This window comes from Amblyomma maculatum, chromosome 2, assembly GCF_055883805.1.
Source record: "Amblyomma maculatum isolate TAMU_Amacu chromosome 2, ASM5588380v1, whole genome shotgun sequence".
In the NCBI taxonomy this organism is placed as follows: domain Eukaryota; kingdom Metazoa; phylum Arthropoda; class Arachnida; order Ixodida; family Ixodidae; genus Amblyomma; species Amblyomma maculatum.
The window spans coordinates 30,167,744-30,186,570 of record NC_139345.1 but is presented as its reverse complement, the minus strand read 5'-3'; the positions used below and the strand labels follow the sequence as shown (position 1 = coordinate 30,186,570).

The following is an 18,827-nucleotide window of genomic DNA, read 5'->3' as shown; positions in this document are numbered from 1 at the left end:
CATGACAGTTTTGTACGAGAAGGTGGCGTTTATAAAGTGGCGTAATTCTTCGCATTGCTCGGAAATCAGACATGGCGGAATTTTTGACGGGCCGTTTCGGCAAAGCTTGACTCGTGCTTCATTCTATGAATCTCATAGACTTCTGTCTTCGTGTACATTCTGGATACAACAGATATGTGTAATTGCGGACGTCTCTGAGTTTCTTGGCAGAGTTGGACGCATTGTTCACGTCCTTGACGTCACAGGAAGCCTGGCAGTTGTGTCGCGCTCTTTTCGCTGGATAGTCGCGTTGCGCGTGGACAAAAACGAAGTACGCTTACAAAAAACAGGCGCACTCCATTTGCGCTCTCGCGCTCTCTCCACTAGCACCCGCTAAATTATCCCTGCCGTATATATTCGTTCGCAGGAAACAATGCTCGTCTTTCTGTGACGTCGCGCTATTACGCGACCGTGAGGAACAGGTCCAGGGTGCCTCGGTTTGCGTGTGATGCGGCCAAGTCACACATTGCGCACCAACGCCTTCCCCGCTTTTTCACTCACATGCTGGCGTCCTTTCCCCCAACCGCCACGGTTACCTTTCGTAGACACCAAACACGGCAAGAACCTTCAAAAGGCGACCCCGGTGCGAGCGTCGTGAATAAAGCTTGCGCCAGCAGGAAGCACCACTCTTGGATAGTGCGCTTTTGAAGCTCACACGCCGAACTTTGGAAACACTATTGGTGACGGCGATAGAACGACGTTGATGTCACTAGAGCGTGGACTTGGCACCCATTTCATCAGGCTATAGTCGGCGTGCTGCACCTGCCGACTGTACACACAAGACCGAATCTTTTTGGAGCCTAAATATAGCAAGGCAAGAGGACGAAGTGTCTCATCAGGGCATCGGTTGTTTACCGGTACGTATGGGCTCAAAACATTATAACGTTGTTGCTCTTCTATCGCCGCTAAGTCCTTTTTTTTTTTTTTTTTTTTTTTTTTTTAGAGAGAGGGAGAGAGCAGAATTGCAGGCGTTTCACAAGCAGCACCCCTTCTGACAACTGCTAGATTTGCTCTGTGCACCTATAGTTAAGCTACGCCTAAAGGAAGTGTACAGGGCCTCATTTTACCTCCCAGCCCACACCCGGGTTCAAGCTCAAAGTTTGCTTCTCCAAGGTGAACGCCTGTACACATCTGTCTGACAAAGGCCGTCACGCCTCCTTTCATTCACAGCGTGTCGGCATGAACGAAGAGCCCCACAGCTAGTCGCACGGAAGAGAGAGAACTTCGCGAGCGCTGCAGCGGTGCGAGACATGGGTGCGACCGTGGAAGCGAAGATTGCGGATGGCCCACTGGCCAGGAGGAGCCCCTCGACGATCGATGAGGAGCGTCACAGCGAGTTCCAGAAAGTGTTCGGCCTCATATGGCGCACCGTACGCGAGGCTATATTCCTGCTCGAGGTGGGCACTGTGTGCGTGCTCGCTCTGTTTGTGCGCAAGGGAGTGTGCCGCTCCAAGGCCGGGATGCAAGGCAAGACCGTCATCATCACAGGCGCCAACGCCGGTAAGACATGCTGCGCTCATGTATGTACGTCGCTAGTAGAGGACACATATGCAGTTAATTCGTCCGTGACAGCTGTCAAGCCGTTCGTTGTATTTACGCACTATGACTAACATGGTCTACTAGTATCTGCTAACCTTGGCAAGTGACAGATGTCGCACATGTTTCCTTGATGGGGGCAAGAGAGAGGTGTTCGATTAGTGAAAGGAACGCATAACATCACCTGGAAGTTACCTGCTGTTGTGGTCTGGAAATGAAATACTGGTGCTAACGTTAGAGCCCGCGCAATTTCATTGTGTATTGGCAAATTTCTTCCCTTCGAAACCCCTGTTTGTTATAGTTATGCCTAGTGTGCACGTGATAAACACACTGTCAGTGCATTTTTGTTTTGCAGGTAAATTATGTCGAGTAAACGAATAAATAGCACGGCCACTTATTATTTATCTGTGATGTTTTAGTTGTATTCTTGCGCGTGACGTCCGTTTGAGGACACCCCACCAGTTTAACACTCGTCGTAGTCCCCCACTGTGTTCTGTATTTTTCGTTGCCTCGAGCATTTCGTCAAAGTTTCATTTTATCACTTTTGTAGTGTGTGTGCGAACAGAGAGTTTCATCGCAGACGACTATAAATGTCAATTAACCGCAAGCCCATCAGCACATTACGTCCCGGGGAAAGCCTGCAAGTTTGCTCCGAAGGAAAACGTACGCTATCCGAAGCAGGATGGTTTCATTGACGATTGACGAAATTCGGCACTGTACGTCTTCAGTGACCATACAGAGAAATAAGATAGCAAAAGGGTCGCACTGTTTACTACCGAAGAATCGCAAGCAAGGCATAGCTGAATGAGAACCATTAGTTACGGAGTTTGTCAGGTGCCTCTCATCTGTGCTGCTGAAAGTGCTAGATCCATCACAAACGGCCATAAAAGTATTGGCTGCTGTTAAAAAATGCTATTAAGCCAACTTGATGCACCACTGCCGGAAAAGTTGACGCAAAATCCCAATATGTACTTCATATCTACGTGTAGAAATGTGTCCAAAGCCATCAGCAAAAAGGTCGGTAAAAGAGACAATAGCCAAGGCGTAGGTCGTAGCCTATGTGTGTGTGTGTGCGTGTGTGTGTGCGTGCGTGCGCGCGCGCGTGTGTGTCCGCCGCAGCCACCCCATCTCCCTAGCACGTAAGAGAAGAGAGCACATAAAGCGAACGAAGAAACAGCGGCGAAATCAAAATCAGATAGAGTGGGAAGATGTCAAAGTAAGAGCTTAATATGCACAATTAATGGTGCCAAAGCGGATCATCCCAGCGTCTTCCACGCAAAAATAAAGAGAAAATGAAAACGAAAAATACGAAAGTCGGCAACGATGTAACATTTGTAAAGAGCAGAGGTTAAAAAAACAAAGGTACGTGCTCGAAACGACTCAAGCCACATCAAAAACATAATGAAAATCCAAGTCGTGATGTTGTTTCCTATATGCGGCAGCATTTCACCCACCAGTCTCCTTTCATCACCGGTATACGGCTCAGGTCTTATCTAAGTGGCAGTGTTACAGCGTTACTATTCAGCTTTGCTACGCCAGAAAAATAAGAGAAAGCATTTTTCTTAGTTGGGGGGGGGGGGGGGGGGGGGGGGGGGCAATGACTTGCCCTAATTCATACTGCTCAAGTGAGCATCATTTCGTAAGCCATTCTGATTAATGCGAAGCATTCCCTTCAATCACCGGCTGCATTTTTTTCCTAATAAAAGTTATGCACAGAGGCCGCAACAAACTGCAATTGTTTTTATCCGCTGATATAGCATCGCTAATATAAAGAAGAGCGAGCGCACACTGGGATAAACGCCTTAACATGCCAGCGAACGAAATCATCTGCAATCCTTACGAAAAACTAATTGCAGAGGACCATCAATTTTGGCGTATTACCTTAGTGTTAAAGGAGCGTTTACGCATTAGCCTTCACTGAGGTGCAGTCCTGTAGGATACAAAGCAAAGCTATACGGCTTTCACGGAACATCGTATCATTCCGCCACAATTCCGCAACTGTTAAGGGGCGTTTTCTTGGCGTGTCATCCTGCAGATTACGTGAAGCTGGGTCCTTTAAGTTTCGCGCTTTCATATTTGGCTTTCATATTCTATGGGCTCACTGTGCTGTGAAAAGCAATAATTTTCTAGCTACATTTATTGGCGCCCAGATGTTTGTTCTAGAGGCACAATGTATGTGGCGCGAAATATATGCGATGCCATATAAACATGCGCACGGCACAAAATAGCAAACACTGAGAACAAATAATTTGCCCTTCACTAATACCTTTTTATAGACAAAATTCCTCAACAACTGTCACACATGCGAGCAGGTATAGGCAAGGCCACAGCCATGGACCTGGCAAGGAGAAAAGCGCGCGTCATCCTCGCCTGTCGCAACATGGAACGAGCAAAGCAGGCCGCCCAGGAGATCGCGGAGAGAACTGGACAGGAAGTGGTCGTCAAGCAGCTCGACCTCGCCTCGTTCAAGTCCGTGAATGACTTCTGCGACGACATATTGAAGACAGAGTCGCGTCTGGACGTGCTCATCAATAACGCCGGCATAGTCACAGGTTTGTACAGCCTATCGCTGCAGCTGTACGGGTAGCGATGGCGGATTTAAGATAACCGCGTTGACTATGCCACTGTCTCACATTTCACTTTTTTTTTTCTTTTTCTTCTATCAGTACTGCTCGCTTGAAAACAATACGGGGTGACCAAATTGCTCATAACAATGTAACGCGAACTCTAGTCAACGTATACCACGTCAATCTTCTCAGCCATTTTTATCTTGAAAAGGTTTCTGCAAGGAATCAGTTCTCTTCACATGTGTGCAGGAAAATCGGTCTACCATCATGGTTTTCATTGGAGCGTCAAAAGCGGCTCAGAAAAAGTAGCAAAATGGTGCTGCCAACAGAAAGAGCGTAGATTGCGGACAATATATTATAAATTTTATGGTAGCCAGTTTCGATTCCTTAAGCGACGATACGATATCGTTCGAGTTTTCAGCTGCATTTCCTTAATTCTTGAGCGTCAGTTTAATTGCTCCAATACGCATTGGAGATTGAGGTAGGGCCCAATGATCTCGCTTAGACCATTGGGTCCTTTCGAAATTTGACTCCTGTGGGTGGTGCCCTTTAACTGGCTATTCACGGTAACGTGATTGGTGACGGAAAATTATTTTCGAGGTTCCGTGGGGCAGATAATACACACAGCCTGTGTCGTTTTGTGCCGTTAAATTGCATAAACCAAGCCGAACCAAACCGTGGGACTTGGAGCAGTGGACGTGGATGCCATAGCGCTAAACCAGGGTCTAAAGTAGTATGAAACAGCACGCAAAAGGGCGCAACAAAGAATGACTTAAATCCTCTTCTTTTCTCCAATCTTTAGATATGCTGGAAATAAGTAAATAATGAATTATGAAATTTTGCCCCCTGTAAGTTCTTGGGTGTCGGTTATGATTGTGTCAGTTTTTTTATTGTGCTCATATCTCGTGTGTGCTAATACCCGCTTCCGCTGCTCTACCAAATGTATTGGTGTGTTGTACCTAGTGCTTTCATGTTTTTTCAATTGTATGTAACATTAGGCCACTCCTGCTTGGGTGCTCAGCCTGCAGTTTGTTCTCAATAAATAAATAAATAAATAAATAAATAAATAAATAAATAAATAAATAAATAAATAAATAAATAAATAAATAAATAAATAAATAAATAAATAAATAAATAAATAAATAAATAAATAAATAAATAAATAAATAAATAAATAAATAAATAAATAAATAAATAAAATCCACACACGCTAGTTGGAAAGTGAAAGTTTCAATGCAGTAAATGGATACTTTGTACACGAGACATCGTCTTAATATCATCTATAAATAGAGGAAGGGAGGGCACATGGTGCCAGAGGCAAACCGATAAGTATATGTAATTTCTCTTGAGCCTATAGTATAGGTGCAGCACTAGCGAGTGCTGACTACAACCTCGTCGTTCGTATATATTCAAAAGGTCTCGCCTATTTCAAGTACCGCTTTCGCACTCAACGAGAAAAGCAAGCTTATGCCGCATCGCTATCAGCATTTGCAAAGTGGCTGCCCTTCATGGTTGGTTTGTGGGGCTTAAGGTCTCAAAGCGACTCAGGCTATGAGAGATGCTGTAGTAGAGGACTCCGGAAATTTCGACCACCTGGGATTCTTTAACGTGCACTGACATCGCACAGCACACTGTCGCCTTGCTTTTCGCCTCCATCGAAAAGCGGATGCCGAGGACGGGATTCGATCCCGCGTCCTTGGGAACAGTAGTCGAGCGCCGGAACCACTGCGCCACCCCGGCGGGGCAGCTTCCCTTCATGCGATCCACTTCTCAATGAAAACGATCATCAATTGGAGGCTCAGTTTAGCCCATACTAACGGCCTAGATATGGGATATTGTACACCATACATGAACCACAGCCGACGGACCGGCACGCATGCTTTCTATACAGGATTGACAAAGCCTGAATCTAGATGGATGGCAGGAAACGTATAATTTTTCAACCTGCGCGGAAAATTATTGATGTACTTGGCATTGCGGATAATCACCCTTACGGACACTCAAGTGTGAATTATGTTCAGTTCATAGGTGAGAAATTGTCACAGCTGACAAGTACCTTTAGCCGCCAGCCAGAAACGGGTCTTTTATATGTTAAAGTGCACAAAATGAGCAAAAGCTTGTTCCAACTTTCTCTCATAACAGTCACCCTGATACCTATCCATGATCACGATTGGGGCACTCCTCAGTAAATGTGGGGGATAGAATATAATTCTAATGTCTTTTTTTCAGATTCCAAAGCAATCAAGCTTACTGAAGACGGTTACGAGCTGGGGTACCAGTCAAACTACCTCAGTCACTACTTGTTAACGATGAGACTGCTTGGTGAGTATGGTTTACCTTGTATCACACTCAAATCCCATTTATCATATGCTGACTCGAAATGGTATCTGACGTGTGTTTAGTATTCAGTATATCATGCATTCTCCGACACTATGCAATCAGTGAAACATGATATGGGTTCTGACTCCTGAGCGCTAAACTATATCCTGAAACCAGCCTTCCGCAGTAAATATGACCAGACCTATGACCAGACCAGAATATGACCAGACGAGACCAGGCCACACAGCGGCCGCGCCGCGATCTCATCCACGGAAAACTCGCAAGGCAGATTCGCGCTGCACGCGGCTGGTGTTGCATAGGAAGCAGTTACGAAAGGTCTCTCGGCAGTATCGCGGTAAAAAGGAACAAATAAGTTCAGCACAACAACTGCATGCCTTCCAGTACACTAATCGAGATGAAGTACCTTATAGATATCATTCCATTGCTTTCCCACTCCAATAGCATCCCCCAGAGAAGGCAGCTAAGGGTGCAGGCATCGCAGACTGGCAAGCCCGTCACAACGTCGACGGTCGTGTGTGCACAGCGTTCTTTTTTTTTTTTTTTTTTAAAGATGTGGCACCTATTTCTACCAAGTAACTAAGTAAGGCCTTGGTGTCAGTACACGTTTTTTTTAATAATTAAGACTGCTCTATTTCATTGTGGTTCCGAAGAAACCGTAACACTCACAAAATTTTACCTCGTTCTAACCCAAGGTGCAGTAACCCAAGCTCCAGATGCTGGATTTTAAGGTGCGAAACTGATATTTTATGAAACTGTAGAAGTGCATAACATCTGCGCCATTGAGATTATTCGGAACGGGGAATTTGTGCAGGGCAAATGATTAAAATGAAACCTCTGTATGAAACATTCACCTGGCCTACCCCGACGCGAAGAAACTTTGCTGTGCCGCCGGTGCGTTGGTGTAGCATTCACAAACTCGTATTCTTTTATGATAGGCATGGCAAACAGCCCTACATGTACAAACTGTGGATGCGACGAATCTGTAGGCCACTTTTTTTGTGAGTGCCCGATATACAGTGAAGAAAGGCAGTGTCTGTGCCGTTCGCTGGAGCATCTAGATGGACGCCCATTGAGTGAAACTAAGATTTTAGGTCCCTGGCCACAGCTATCGTCTACGGCGAAGGCCTCCCAGGCAGTGCTCCGCTTTATGAGAAGCACAGGCCTAATCGAAAGACTGTGAGTTTGCAATGACATGACTGTGACGTGATGTGACGTGGTGTGACGTGGTGTGTCTGTTATGTGACTGTATTAACTTCTATCCCTCTCTCACAACTTTTATATCCACTCATCCCCTTCCCCCAGGGCAGGGTAGCATACCGGTTGCTTTTACTGATTAACCTCCCTGCCTTTCCTCCTCATCTTCCTCCTCCTCTGTATCGAGGCATGTTCTTTAGACTTTGTTAAAAGAAGGCCTTGTGCTTCTTAGGGTGATATGCAGCGAAAAGCACGGACCACTGTAAGGACGACTCATTAAACGCTTTTAGTTCATACCACTAAGGTGGAGCTTTGATTTGCTTCGAACGTTTTACATTCGCTGGGACAGAAAAGACAACTCGGCGCTGCTGCCTCTGCTCCAATTACGATCGTGCTTCGTCTTCGAATAAATGCTTCAGAGGACTTGGTGATTATACAATATACAGTACATTCGGAGGCATATTTTGGGAGCTTCTCGTTTGGCCAGACAGGTTTGAATGTTCTTGTAGAAATCAGAGCAGCCCCTCATTGATATTATATTCATACCTGCAGCAGACATTTCAGCACTAGAGCCGCTCTCAATTAGTCCCAAGAGACGGCTCAAATTGTCATCCGTAACCTTGTTGGTGAAACAATGCAGGCGTGACAGCTCAAAGCGTAAACAAACTTTGAAGCGTTGGGGCTTCTTAGTGAGGCTAAGAAGTTCCTGCGTGAAATTAGACAACGGCAAAATCCGCTACGGAGAAGTCAGCCACGAGGCAGATATAGGTCAGCCGCAAGCGGGAAAAGCTTGCATCTCACTGCGGTTTTTCCGGCCTTCGCGTTTGCTTCGGGGAGTAGAAGTATTCTGTAGGTGGAATAAAAAAAAAAAAAAGGAAAATTCTTTGCATCCGTTCCTCGCTGAGTCAGGTATAAACCTTCCTGAACGCAAAATAAGCGGCGAGAGGCTGGGTGACACGCAATTTACCGAAAGGGCGACGGTGCCTGTGTACTGGCGCCGGCAAACGCCTTGACCTTGGGCGGCGAGTGTATTGTCTCAGCGGGCGGTGGGAGAGCGGCTTCCATTGTTTGCAGAGCGCCGCATTCCCGGCGAGAAAGCGACGGTGGTTATTTCTGACGAAGCGGCCAAGGTTTTCCCATTTACACACGCCGAGGGCTGCGTCTTCCTCCCAATCCGCAGGAACTTTCACTCAGCCCTGATTATGCCGACGCTGTTTTTCACCTCGAGACAAAGCCTTTTGATGATAGGGGGGTCGTGTACGTACGACGTGTTTCAAGGTGACTGGAGCGGCTTCAGAAAAGGAAACTGAGGAGGACTATTGAAGTTGATCTACATCGAAAGGTTACCGCTGTTGGATGATTGTGGCAGTGAATTCACAATGAAGCTTGTATATAGGGAAGAAGACGCCCGATAATATAATCGCAGTTATAACCACCATCTGCCATTTTAAACTGCGGTAAGCGAAGACCGCGTTTCTCACGCATCTCTGAGGCTGCAGTCATTCATGAAGTTTTTTTATTATGTTTTTATTCGAGGAGTTTGCCATAAGGCATAAGTTCAGAAAGGGGGAATGGAATGCAGGAGATAGAAAGTTAAAAGAAGGAGCGAAGTCGTTTCAATGAGGTAGTCGCACAGGTTGGCGGTGTAGTGGTTGTCCATTCATGGAGTCCTGCATGTTTGTCCTTCAGATCACACTGTTGAATCGCATGACGGTAGAAAATTGTCATTTATAAACCCACTTTCTTTTTTTTCTTTTTTTTTTTGAGGGGAGGGGGGGGGGGGGGCGGTAAATGCTGCTGTTGAAAATCAGCGCCGCCAAGAAGGTCGCTTTTTACCCACAACAAGCATTGGACGGGGCCGTGCTCCTCGTAGAAAACGTTACTGCGCAAATAACAGCGCACATACAGCGCTTGTTCCTATTGTTTCTTCCTGTCGTCCCTGTTTGTTCGCGCTGTTTTTTTTTTTGGATGATAGAGAGGAAGCCTCGGTGCCGGTACGTTGACAGTACTAGGACACACCCAAGCTCAATTAACCGTTTTGGTTTTCCATCTAAGAAAGCCCGTTCATCGCCCCAAATGAATTCTCCCATTCCGCTCACATTCAATGCAATTCATTCTGTGACAGGTGCAGGTATAACTGAGACTGTGTTAGCGCCTAGCGTTTAGAGAGGGGCGCGTATTAACACGACAGCCCTCATTGTCCCGTAATGCAGAAAATCTGCCGTCGGCGTTGTCGACGTTGCGGGCGAAACCTCAGAGGCATGGATGGTAGGTGGCAGCTGGCAAGTGACGTTTCGCCGATGGGCTGTGTGACGTAACGAGAGAGAACACATATGATGCTCACTTGGTCTGCTCATTTGGAGTGAAAAGTGAAGAGGCTGCGATATTAAACAAGCTTCCAGTCCTCTTAGATGTCGAGTCAGAAATGTTACACCTATACGCCATGCAGGCACTGGCCATGAGCGGCTTTGTTCGGCTTTATGCCCACGTCGGGTGGCCGCTTACGACACGGCCTGTAGCTGGATATGGTGGTAGCTTACGCCTGTATGTTACTAAGAATATGCGAGCTATTACCGGCCAATATTAAGCGTTTGGTGATTAAGTGACAAAAAACTGCATGTACGGGAATGAGGAACCGGAAGCCGAGTCGCAGACGGGAACCATTGCGCGACATACACCTGAAGGAGGAGCTTAAGTGTCCCCATAAATTTTGGTTCGCTGCCTGAAGGTGCACTAGTTCTAGAGAGATGCATAAGTCAAAGCAATATAGCAATATATATATATATATATATATATATATATATATATATATATATATATATATATATATATATATATATATATATATATATATATTACGTGGTAGCATGACAAGCGATGGAACACGGCGACACAACAGAAACAGAACGACGTGATGACATGACGATGACATGCTTTAATGGCCAGCGGGCCTGGCGCGAGCGCTCCGCCCCGCGCCACTGCCCGCTTCGTCATCTTCGTAGCAATATATATATATATATATATATATATATATATATATATATATATATATATATATATATATATATATATATATATATATATATATATATATATATATATATATACAGAGCGACACCCTAAACAAGCAACAATACAAAACCATAAACATCAAAGAGTGTGGCGCTTAATCGCGCTACCTCGTATTATACCGGAAAGGCAAATGAAAAGACGGCGTAATTCTTGAAGAACACAAATCTGTCAAATCGTCTTATCAAAACGACGCCTAGTGCACTCGCTTATTTCCATCAACCCGTGTCCGTCGACACCCGAGAGCCACGCTCACGTCCATCGCATAAGTGAGCGCACACCGGAATGAATGTGCCGACCAGCTGCGTTGCACGTCAGCCGCGTTGCACGTGTACATTCATTACTACCGCTTTCTTTGAGGAATACCCCATTCACGGATTCAGTAGGTGATGGCTTCCTAAATTCATCTTTTCAAGCCAGGTAGCGGAGTTGAAAATTCTATGGAGTGTCTGTCCTTGCTTTATGTAGTGAGTGTGTTTACCTTCAAGTTACTTAAAAATAAATTCTGGGATTGAGTGCACCTTTTATGACATATGAAAGTGCGAGCCCTTATGGTGACTGTAATGGCGTTTGCTTTGACACGTGTAATATAATACTTCTAAGCGTTCTTTTGTTTTGTTTTTGTTTTTAAAGAAGGAAACTTGACTACATTCTTGCGGCAGCAGCGCAAGGAACGGCACCAAATGCAGCGTGAAGATGAAGTGCGCAGTATTACAACACCTTACGAATGCATAAAATATGCGCTTTTTACGCCTACAGTGAAATTTTGAACTGGGCAATACACTAAAGCTATCGCTCGCAACAGCTGTAGCTATGTAGCCAGTGTGATAAGGGCTATCGTGCGAATCCCTGTAGTAGCGAGTGGAGCGCTAAAGATGGCGTCATATTGAAATCTGTCTGTTGAAGTAATGCTTCAACAAGATTCAAATCATCAAATCAATCACCGTGAGCAAGATGAACGAGAGAGATGGTTCATATTACAGAAAAGAGCAAAAGAAAATCAAAGATGCCAGCAACCATTCCCAGATAGTTGGGAATACACAAGGCCTCATCAGAGGCGTTTTTTTTTCCTCACAAAACGAAATTCTGTAAACGATGCATAAAACAGATAGAGCGTCATCAATCGCGGCCCCGGATTCCATTTTGTTTCAAATCACCTACAGCGTCTCCTCTGTGGAACTGAGAAATGTGACGAGCTTAACAATTCCTTCGGGACTGAAGAAAAAACAACGGAGCGAGTCGGCAGGGAAGGAAACAAGTAAAATATAAATAATATCCGTCCAATAATGTTCCTATTATAAGAAGTCTCTCCGTGAATTGTTTTTGCGAAGGCTTAGTCTTCGAGGAGTGTGGGAGTGGAAGATGAAATAGATCCCATAGTGGCGCGCTCAGGAATAATTTCGATTAGCTGGGATAGCATGCACTCACGCCGCAGATCACAAAGGCGCTATTTATTTTTCGCCTCCGCAGGAAGGCAGCCGCAGCCGACGGCTCGAAACCGGCAACTCCCCCTCAGCAGCCAAGCACGCTAAATACGGAGCCACCGCAGTCGGTTTAGAAAACAGGGGTAGCTTGACGCCGACTCGTCCACAATAGAGAGACAGGACCTGACATGGCAGTCTTTGAATTACAGTAATGTAATTACAGCAGTTTAATTAATTTCCCAGGTAATTTATATTTGTATTATAATAATTTACTTTTTCGATCTGGTGATTTAGTAATCTAATGAATTCATTAGAGCAGTTTTTGCAGAAAAGTAATTGAGAAGTTGCGAAGAGAGGATAAAGTGCGAAGAGAGGATAACCGATGGTCGCTGAGGGTAACAAACTGGGTTCCAAGGCAAGGAAAGCGTAGCAGGGGGCGGCAGAAAGTTAGGTGGGCGGATGAGATTAAGAAGTTCGCAGGGGTCAAGTGGATGCAGCTAGCACAGAACCGGGTTAAGTGGAGAAATATGGGAGAGGTCTTCGCCCTGCAGTGGGTATAATCAGGCTGATGATGATGATGATGATGATGAATTGAGAAGTAATTAAAAGTAAAGTAAATGAAATTAATTTTGCTAAAATGCGCCACGGCAATTTCAGTAGACAACACGGCAGAGTTCCGCGAAAGCAGGAACGACGCGCAGCGATCCTTGGCCGGCGTAATGGATCTGTGAAGAGCGACCGAATCGAGTACGTCTGAGGCCTGCGGTGTCTGGTTAACTTCCAGGGGTTTACTCCACAAGCAGCAAGATGTAAGGCGTCAAGGGACGGCTGAACGGGACAGATAGTAGTTTGGTTTGGTTTGTGGAGTTTAACGACCCAAAGCGAGTGAGATTATGAGACACGCCATAGTAGAGGGCTCCAGAAATTTCGACCACCTGGGGTTTTTTAATGTGCACTGACATCGCACAGCACACTGGTGCCTTGCTTTGCGATGTCAATGCACTTTTAAGAACCTCTGGTAATCTCGCCATGTACGCGTAGGACCGGCGTTTGTCAATTGCTCTTTTCTTCTACATCAGCTACGGCGTTTCTCAAAGCCTGAGTTGCTTTGGGACGTTAAACCCCACAAAACAAAACAAAACTACACCAGTCTTCTTACTAAGCTACTTGTGAAACTTGCGCAGTGTAATCTCTACGCTAAATTTTGGTGTGCGCAGGGCTTCTGCGCAAGAGCGCTCCCAGTCGCGTGATCAACGTGTCGTCAGCCATGCACCACCTGGGAACACTGCGCCACCAGGAGGAGCTGGCGCGGGGCCTGACGCCCGTGCGGCACCCGACCGCTTCGTACGCCTGCAGCAAGCTCGCCCAGGTGGCCTTCACGCGCACGCTCGCCCACAAGCTGCGACACACCGGTATGAAACCTGCATTGGCTTCAGATCGATATTAACGCCTCCCCGTTCACCCTGTACTTTTATTTTTTTATTTTTTAAGAAAGGCGCTAGTTTAAATCCTTAGTGTTTAAATCCGATGAATTTGGTTTGAACAAAACTACAGATTTCCGTTTGAGGCAAAGTAATCACGGTGTTCCCCACGAAATCGTTTTGGGATCAATGCTTTTCTAAATTTTAGTGAATGACTTACCTGCTTGCATATATTTCGGTATTAGAGTTCACAGGTAACTGTGTATACATCGTAACATTACTAACGACACTAACCCTAAATCTTTGTAAAAATAACTTGATTCCACTAAAAACTATGGTTCATCTGGGTTTATTACTATTTAATACCTCTAAACCAAACCCCACCTGATTCACTCGTTAGTCATACTCCTTCCCGACATCTTGCACTCCCAATGATAGCCTGGTTTGTCTTTATACATCCTAGAATGTGTGGGGGAGAAATTTAAGCCTAATTTAACATGAAATTGCCAGATTGGCCAAATTCTGGCATCTGTTAAACGCTCGTTAGTCCTTTCAAAGGTAACCTCTAAAATACCACTTTTCCCCTAAAATATACCCAGAAATCTTAGAAATTTAATTTTGAAAGAGTTTTGAACGTATCAACTTCACGGTCATGATCATCAGCTCCAGCAGCTTGACTATAGCACTGCAGGGCAAAGGGCTCTTCTGTAACCCTCCACCCATCTGCCCAAATAACTTCCGGCCGCCTCCTGCTACGATTTCGTTCCCGTGCAACCTGGTCTGTTACCCTTAACGGCGATTGATTATCCTGCCTTCGCGTTACATGTCCTGCTTATGCCCATTCTGCGTCCATCTCGACACGAATGTTATTAACTCGCGTTTGTTCTCAGACCCATCCTGCACGCTTCGCGTCGGTTAACTTGACTCCTACCATTTTCCATTCCATAGCTCTCTCTGTTGTCTTATATTGCGGTAAGGCTCTTTTTGTTATTATCCTCTCTTCTGTCCCAAGGGTGAGCACCGGCACAATACCACCGCTATGATTTCATTTTGAGGGATACAGGTAGGCTGGCATTCATTAGCTAAGAGTATATAGTCGGATATGCCCTAACCCAATCTGGTTATTCGATAGTTATTCTTCTTCGGGAGCTCTCACACGCTCGTCGTCATCGACCAAGAATCTTGTCAGATCTTGTTCTTGCCGTCGCTCTGATTTGCTAAACTCCAGCGGGTAATTCAAACTTAATCCAGTTTAGCGGCTACAACATGCGAGTCTCCTGACGGGTCTTTCAAGTTCGCCAATCAACAGACACAGTGATGGAGCCTATGACTGAACAATCACTGACTCTTGTAGTGTTTCCCCACAAACAAAAAAAAAATCATCGAAGCGGATTGGAACCCAGGTACTTGGTTTTAGTAGCCGAGTTTATTGACCACTGAGCCACCGCGGTAGATACTCTCGTTCATTATAATAAGCTTACTTAGGAATGAACCTCCGCCATTTGACTCGGCTACTTCTAGATGGGGTACCTGTAAAGCTGGAACTGCAGCTTCAAAGTTTTCGCATTATAATCGGTTTAACAAAGATAACCCCGGCGAATGTTTTTTTTTTTTTTTTTTTTCTTTTCGTAGTCTGGATATGCGGCTCTTACCTGTCCTGAGTGGATGCATTCCTCCACCACTTCGTAAACTGCTTGTCAATTGCGAGGCTGTTGAACACACTTTTGTATTCTACATATAAATGTTTAGGCCGAGCGTTCTGCTTTGTCTATCTAGGTCATTATTCATTCTTTGCAAATTGCCTCGAGTTACTTAGCAAGGCAACGTCATCAGCGTATTGCAGGTAACAGAGGTATTCTCCATTACCTCGTAACCTTTTCACTATTCAGGTCACCGAGTAATTCCTCTAAGCAATAAGCAAGCGGTGAGAGTACTGGACAGATAGTGTCTGCGTGCCTAACACCCTTCCTTACATTGATTTTATTGTTGGTGCGACAAAGCAGTTATATATATCCAGTACGTTCCCACATGGCTCTTTAACGCCCTGATTTTGCGATGCCGCCATGACTACTCCTGCTTCGACTGAGCCAAATGCTTTCTCGTAGTCTGTGTACGCCATGTATACAGGTTGGTTATATTCAGAGCGAAATTCTATCACGTGTTGACAACGTGGATACGATATATTGTAGATTAGCTCTTAAAAAATTTTGTGAGTTTTTTTTTTTTTTTTGATTGAAGTGTACGGTTGCCCTGATTCTATTAGGTGCAACCTTAGTAAATACCTTGCACATAACGCATAGTAGACACATTTGTGTTTAATTCTTTAAGTCTTCGACGTCCCGTTTCTTATGGATTAAAATAAATTTGGCGTTATTCAGCGATTTTAGTGCAGTCGAGGTCATTATTTATTACGCATATAGGATGGCCAATTTTTCTAGCGCAAATCCACCTCCGTCTTTCAATAAATCAGAATTTTCCTGCACATATCCAGCTTTTTCCCCCCTTTTTCATTGCTTCGAATGCCTTCTTGACTTCCTACTTCATTACCTTCTTTATCGTGCTGATTACTTGAGCTCCTACATAAATGAGTGTAGAACTATTTGGAAAAGCTTTCTATCTTACCCTCATTGGTAATGACACTGCCCACCTTGTCTCTTAGCTTATACATCCGGTTTTTGCTTACGCCTGATCGCCTCTTCACGATAACAATCAATATATCCACTGATCTTCCTTTATCAGCATTCTAGATTTTTTGTACCAACCTCAAGAAGTGATTACATTGCTTTTACCGCAATACCGTTAAAGGCCTCATTCCGCGAAAATCCGACGTCTACGTTGTGAGCGACAAATTACATTTTATGGCTGTCTGACTTACTTCTTTTTTTTTTTTTTTTTTGGGGGCAGAACAAACTTAAAAGTAAAATTTTGATATGCATTGTAAGCTTAGATTATTTCGATTAGTACATTAACAAAGATTATTTGCCATCATTTCACACTTCCACCACAAAGCTTGAACAACTGCAGGCCATTGGTTTTCTATGCCACATTTAACTACTCGCTGCGAGCGCGAGAAAATATTATAAACAAACAGTTTCGACATATTAAAACTTTTCACCATTCTTATCAACGCATGCCTAACCACCACGTACTATTGGCCAGTTTCCTCACAATTAAATGATATCCCAAAATCCTGGACTTGAAATTAGCGTAAGTGATACGGCCTCAAACCGAGTACATGTTCGTCATCTTCGACCTGGCTTAAGCGTATTGATGAATTTGCGCCATTGCAAGACTGTACTGTTAGATTTAGCTTATCGGATTATTATCTTTATATACTGACGCCACAGTACCAAAGGCGTGCGCGAACTCGTTAACTCTTTACATTGTCGCAAACTATGGAACGCTCGGCCCCCCTCCATAATCTTTATCATCGTCAAGAATCAAGTTTGTTAGAGCTAGTATGACATGCACTGGTCCGCAGAGCATGGCTTGGCCATAATGGCTACCACCGCGGCCAGCAAGAATGTGGACAGGAAGTGTGCATGACATTCGCTCTGGTTGGATGGTGTGTACCAAAGCTCTTTCATTGAGGGATGTGAACCCACTTCATTGTGCTCCCTTCGTTCTTGTGCGCTGCGAAGTTGACACCGCCAATAAATGATCAGCGAGTACGTTTGTGCACAGTCAAGTAAATTGTGCTGAAGTTGCGTTAGAAAAGAGACAGTAATTCGAGAGTAAGTAAGAGAAATGAGCACTCATTTCTAGTGGTCGTTTGTTTGTACTTTCTACTGGCTTATATTATATTTTATAACTACACAATGTAGTTCCACCTTTTCCGCCACCTGACTTAAAATAAAACTGCAGGAAATCTCATTAGAGCTTCTTGCCGTTTGCTGCCCTTTTGCACTCACCTCGGTTATGCCATCCTTTAAATTGAGTTTCGCTGTAGCAAGAACGAGTGCAATAGAGAACGAATGAGCCTGAGCTGCCGGACGCTATCCAACGAGTGCGCGCGCTTCTGTGCGTACCACATTACCCAGTTTACGGCTTCCTCCTGCGGCGCATCCTACCCATTCGCAGGTGTCACTGTGAACGCGGTGCACCCCGGCGATGTCAAGACGAACATCGCGACCAACTCTCCGGGCGGGCTCTTCTTCGGCTTTCTATTGACTATCGCCGGAAAGGTGAGCAGCCTCTTTCATTACGTTTCTAGTGCTCGACTGATTGCATACTTTCGAGAGTTATAGCAAACCTGTGCCAGTTACTATGCGCTGGAGCATTTCGCTAAAGGAATTTTTGCTCTGGCAGTCCAGCCCGCATACGTTTCGCACGCAGAGAACCCTTTCATGGAACGAGAACTGCTCTAGCAATGGTTGCAAGCTTAACCGACTCTTTCATATACTACCCTTTCTTCTGCATACGCTAAGTCAAAATTTTGAACTTCTTCAAAATTTCGGTTTTGGAGACACTTGACCTGCTTGACCTGTTAGAAATTATATGAATGACTAGCGTCACCTGAGGAGTAAATCAGCATATTCCTACGTCTGAGCCGCGAATGCGCATGCCAGCATTGAGTACGCACCATTTCTTTGCTGAATAATAATAAGCACAGCTCGAGAGAGGGCAAGGGGAAGCATTTTTTGTCCATTACATTTCGTTGTCCACCATCGCAGACTACCGAGGAAGGCGCCCAGACGTCCATCTTCCTGGCCGTGGAGCCGAAGCTTTCCAAAGAGAGCGGTCACTACTTCTCGGACTGCCGTCGTGCCTGGATCAGTCGACAGGCGGCAGACAAGAAGCGCTGCGAGCGCTTCTTTTGGGAGTCAGCGCGTCTCGTGCATCTGGACCAGACACAAGCGAACGCGTTGCTGGGGGCCGAATAAAAAGAAAAAAGCGAAGCACTGTGGAACCTTACTGTGAAACTCTTCACTCAATTAATCAACCAATCAAACTCACGTATGTATGTATGTATGTATGTATGTATGTATGTATGTATGTATGTATGTATGTATGTATGTATGTATGTATGTATGTATGTATGTATGTATGTATGTATGTATGTATGTATGTATGTATGTATGTATGTATGTATGTATGTATGTATGTATGTATGTATGTATGTATGTATGTATGTATGTATGTATGTATGTATGTATGTATGTATGCATGCATGCATGCATGCATGCATGCATGTATGTATGTATGTATGTATGTATGTATGTATGTATGTATGTATG

At 44.9% G+C, this 18,827-nt stretch overlaps 1 protein-coding gene across 1 annotated transcript; it reads left to right on the top strand.

Annotated features, from left to right (window-relative positions):
- The first annotated feature begins 363 nt into the window (after positions 1-363).
- LOC146198273 (retinol dehydrogenase 12-like) lies at positions 364-18,495 on the top strand. The gene is made up of 7 exons (XM_084593681.1): positions 364-896; positions 1,210-1,539; positions 3,888-4,127; positions 6,372-6,464; positions 13,387-13,581; positions 17,671-17,774; positions 18,264-18,495. The coding sequence occupies exons 2-7, from the start codon at positions 1,290-1,292 to the stop codon at positions 18,471-18,473; spliced, it is 1,092 nt and encodes a 363-aa protein (XP_084449807.1). The 5' UTR covers positions 364-896; positions 1,210-1,289; the 3' UTR covers positions 18,474-18,495.
- Positions 18,496-18,827: the final 332 nt, after the last annotated feature.

Bases quoted from the DNA above. Each gene is read 5' to 3' on its own strand.
- LOC146198273 (XM_084593681.1), top strand. From the start codon at position 1,290: ATGGGTGCGACCGTGGAAGCGAAGATTGCGGATGGCCCACTGGCCAGG. The intron at 4,128-6,371 runs GTTTGTACAGCC...TCTTTTTTTCAG, and splicing joins TAACGCCGGCATAGTCACAG to ATTCCAAAGCAATCAAGCTT. The intron at 6,465-13,386 runs GTGAGTATGGTT...TGGTGTGCGCAG, and splicing joins GTTAACGATGAGACTGCTTG to GGCTTCTGCGCAAGAGCGCT.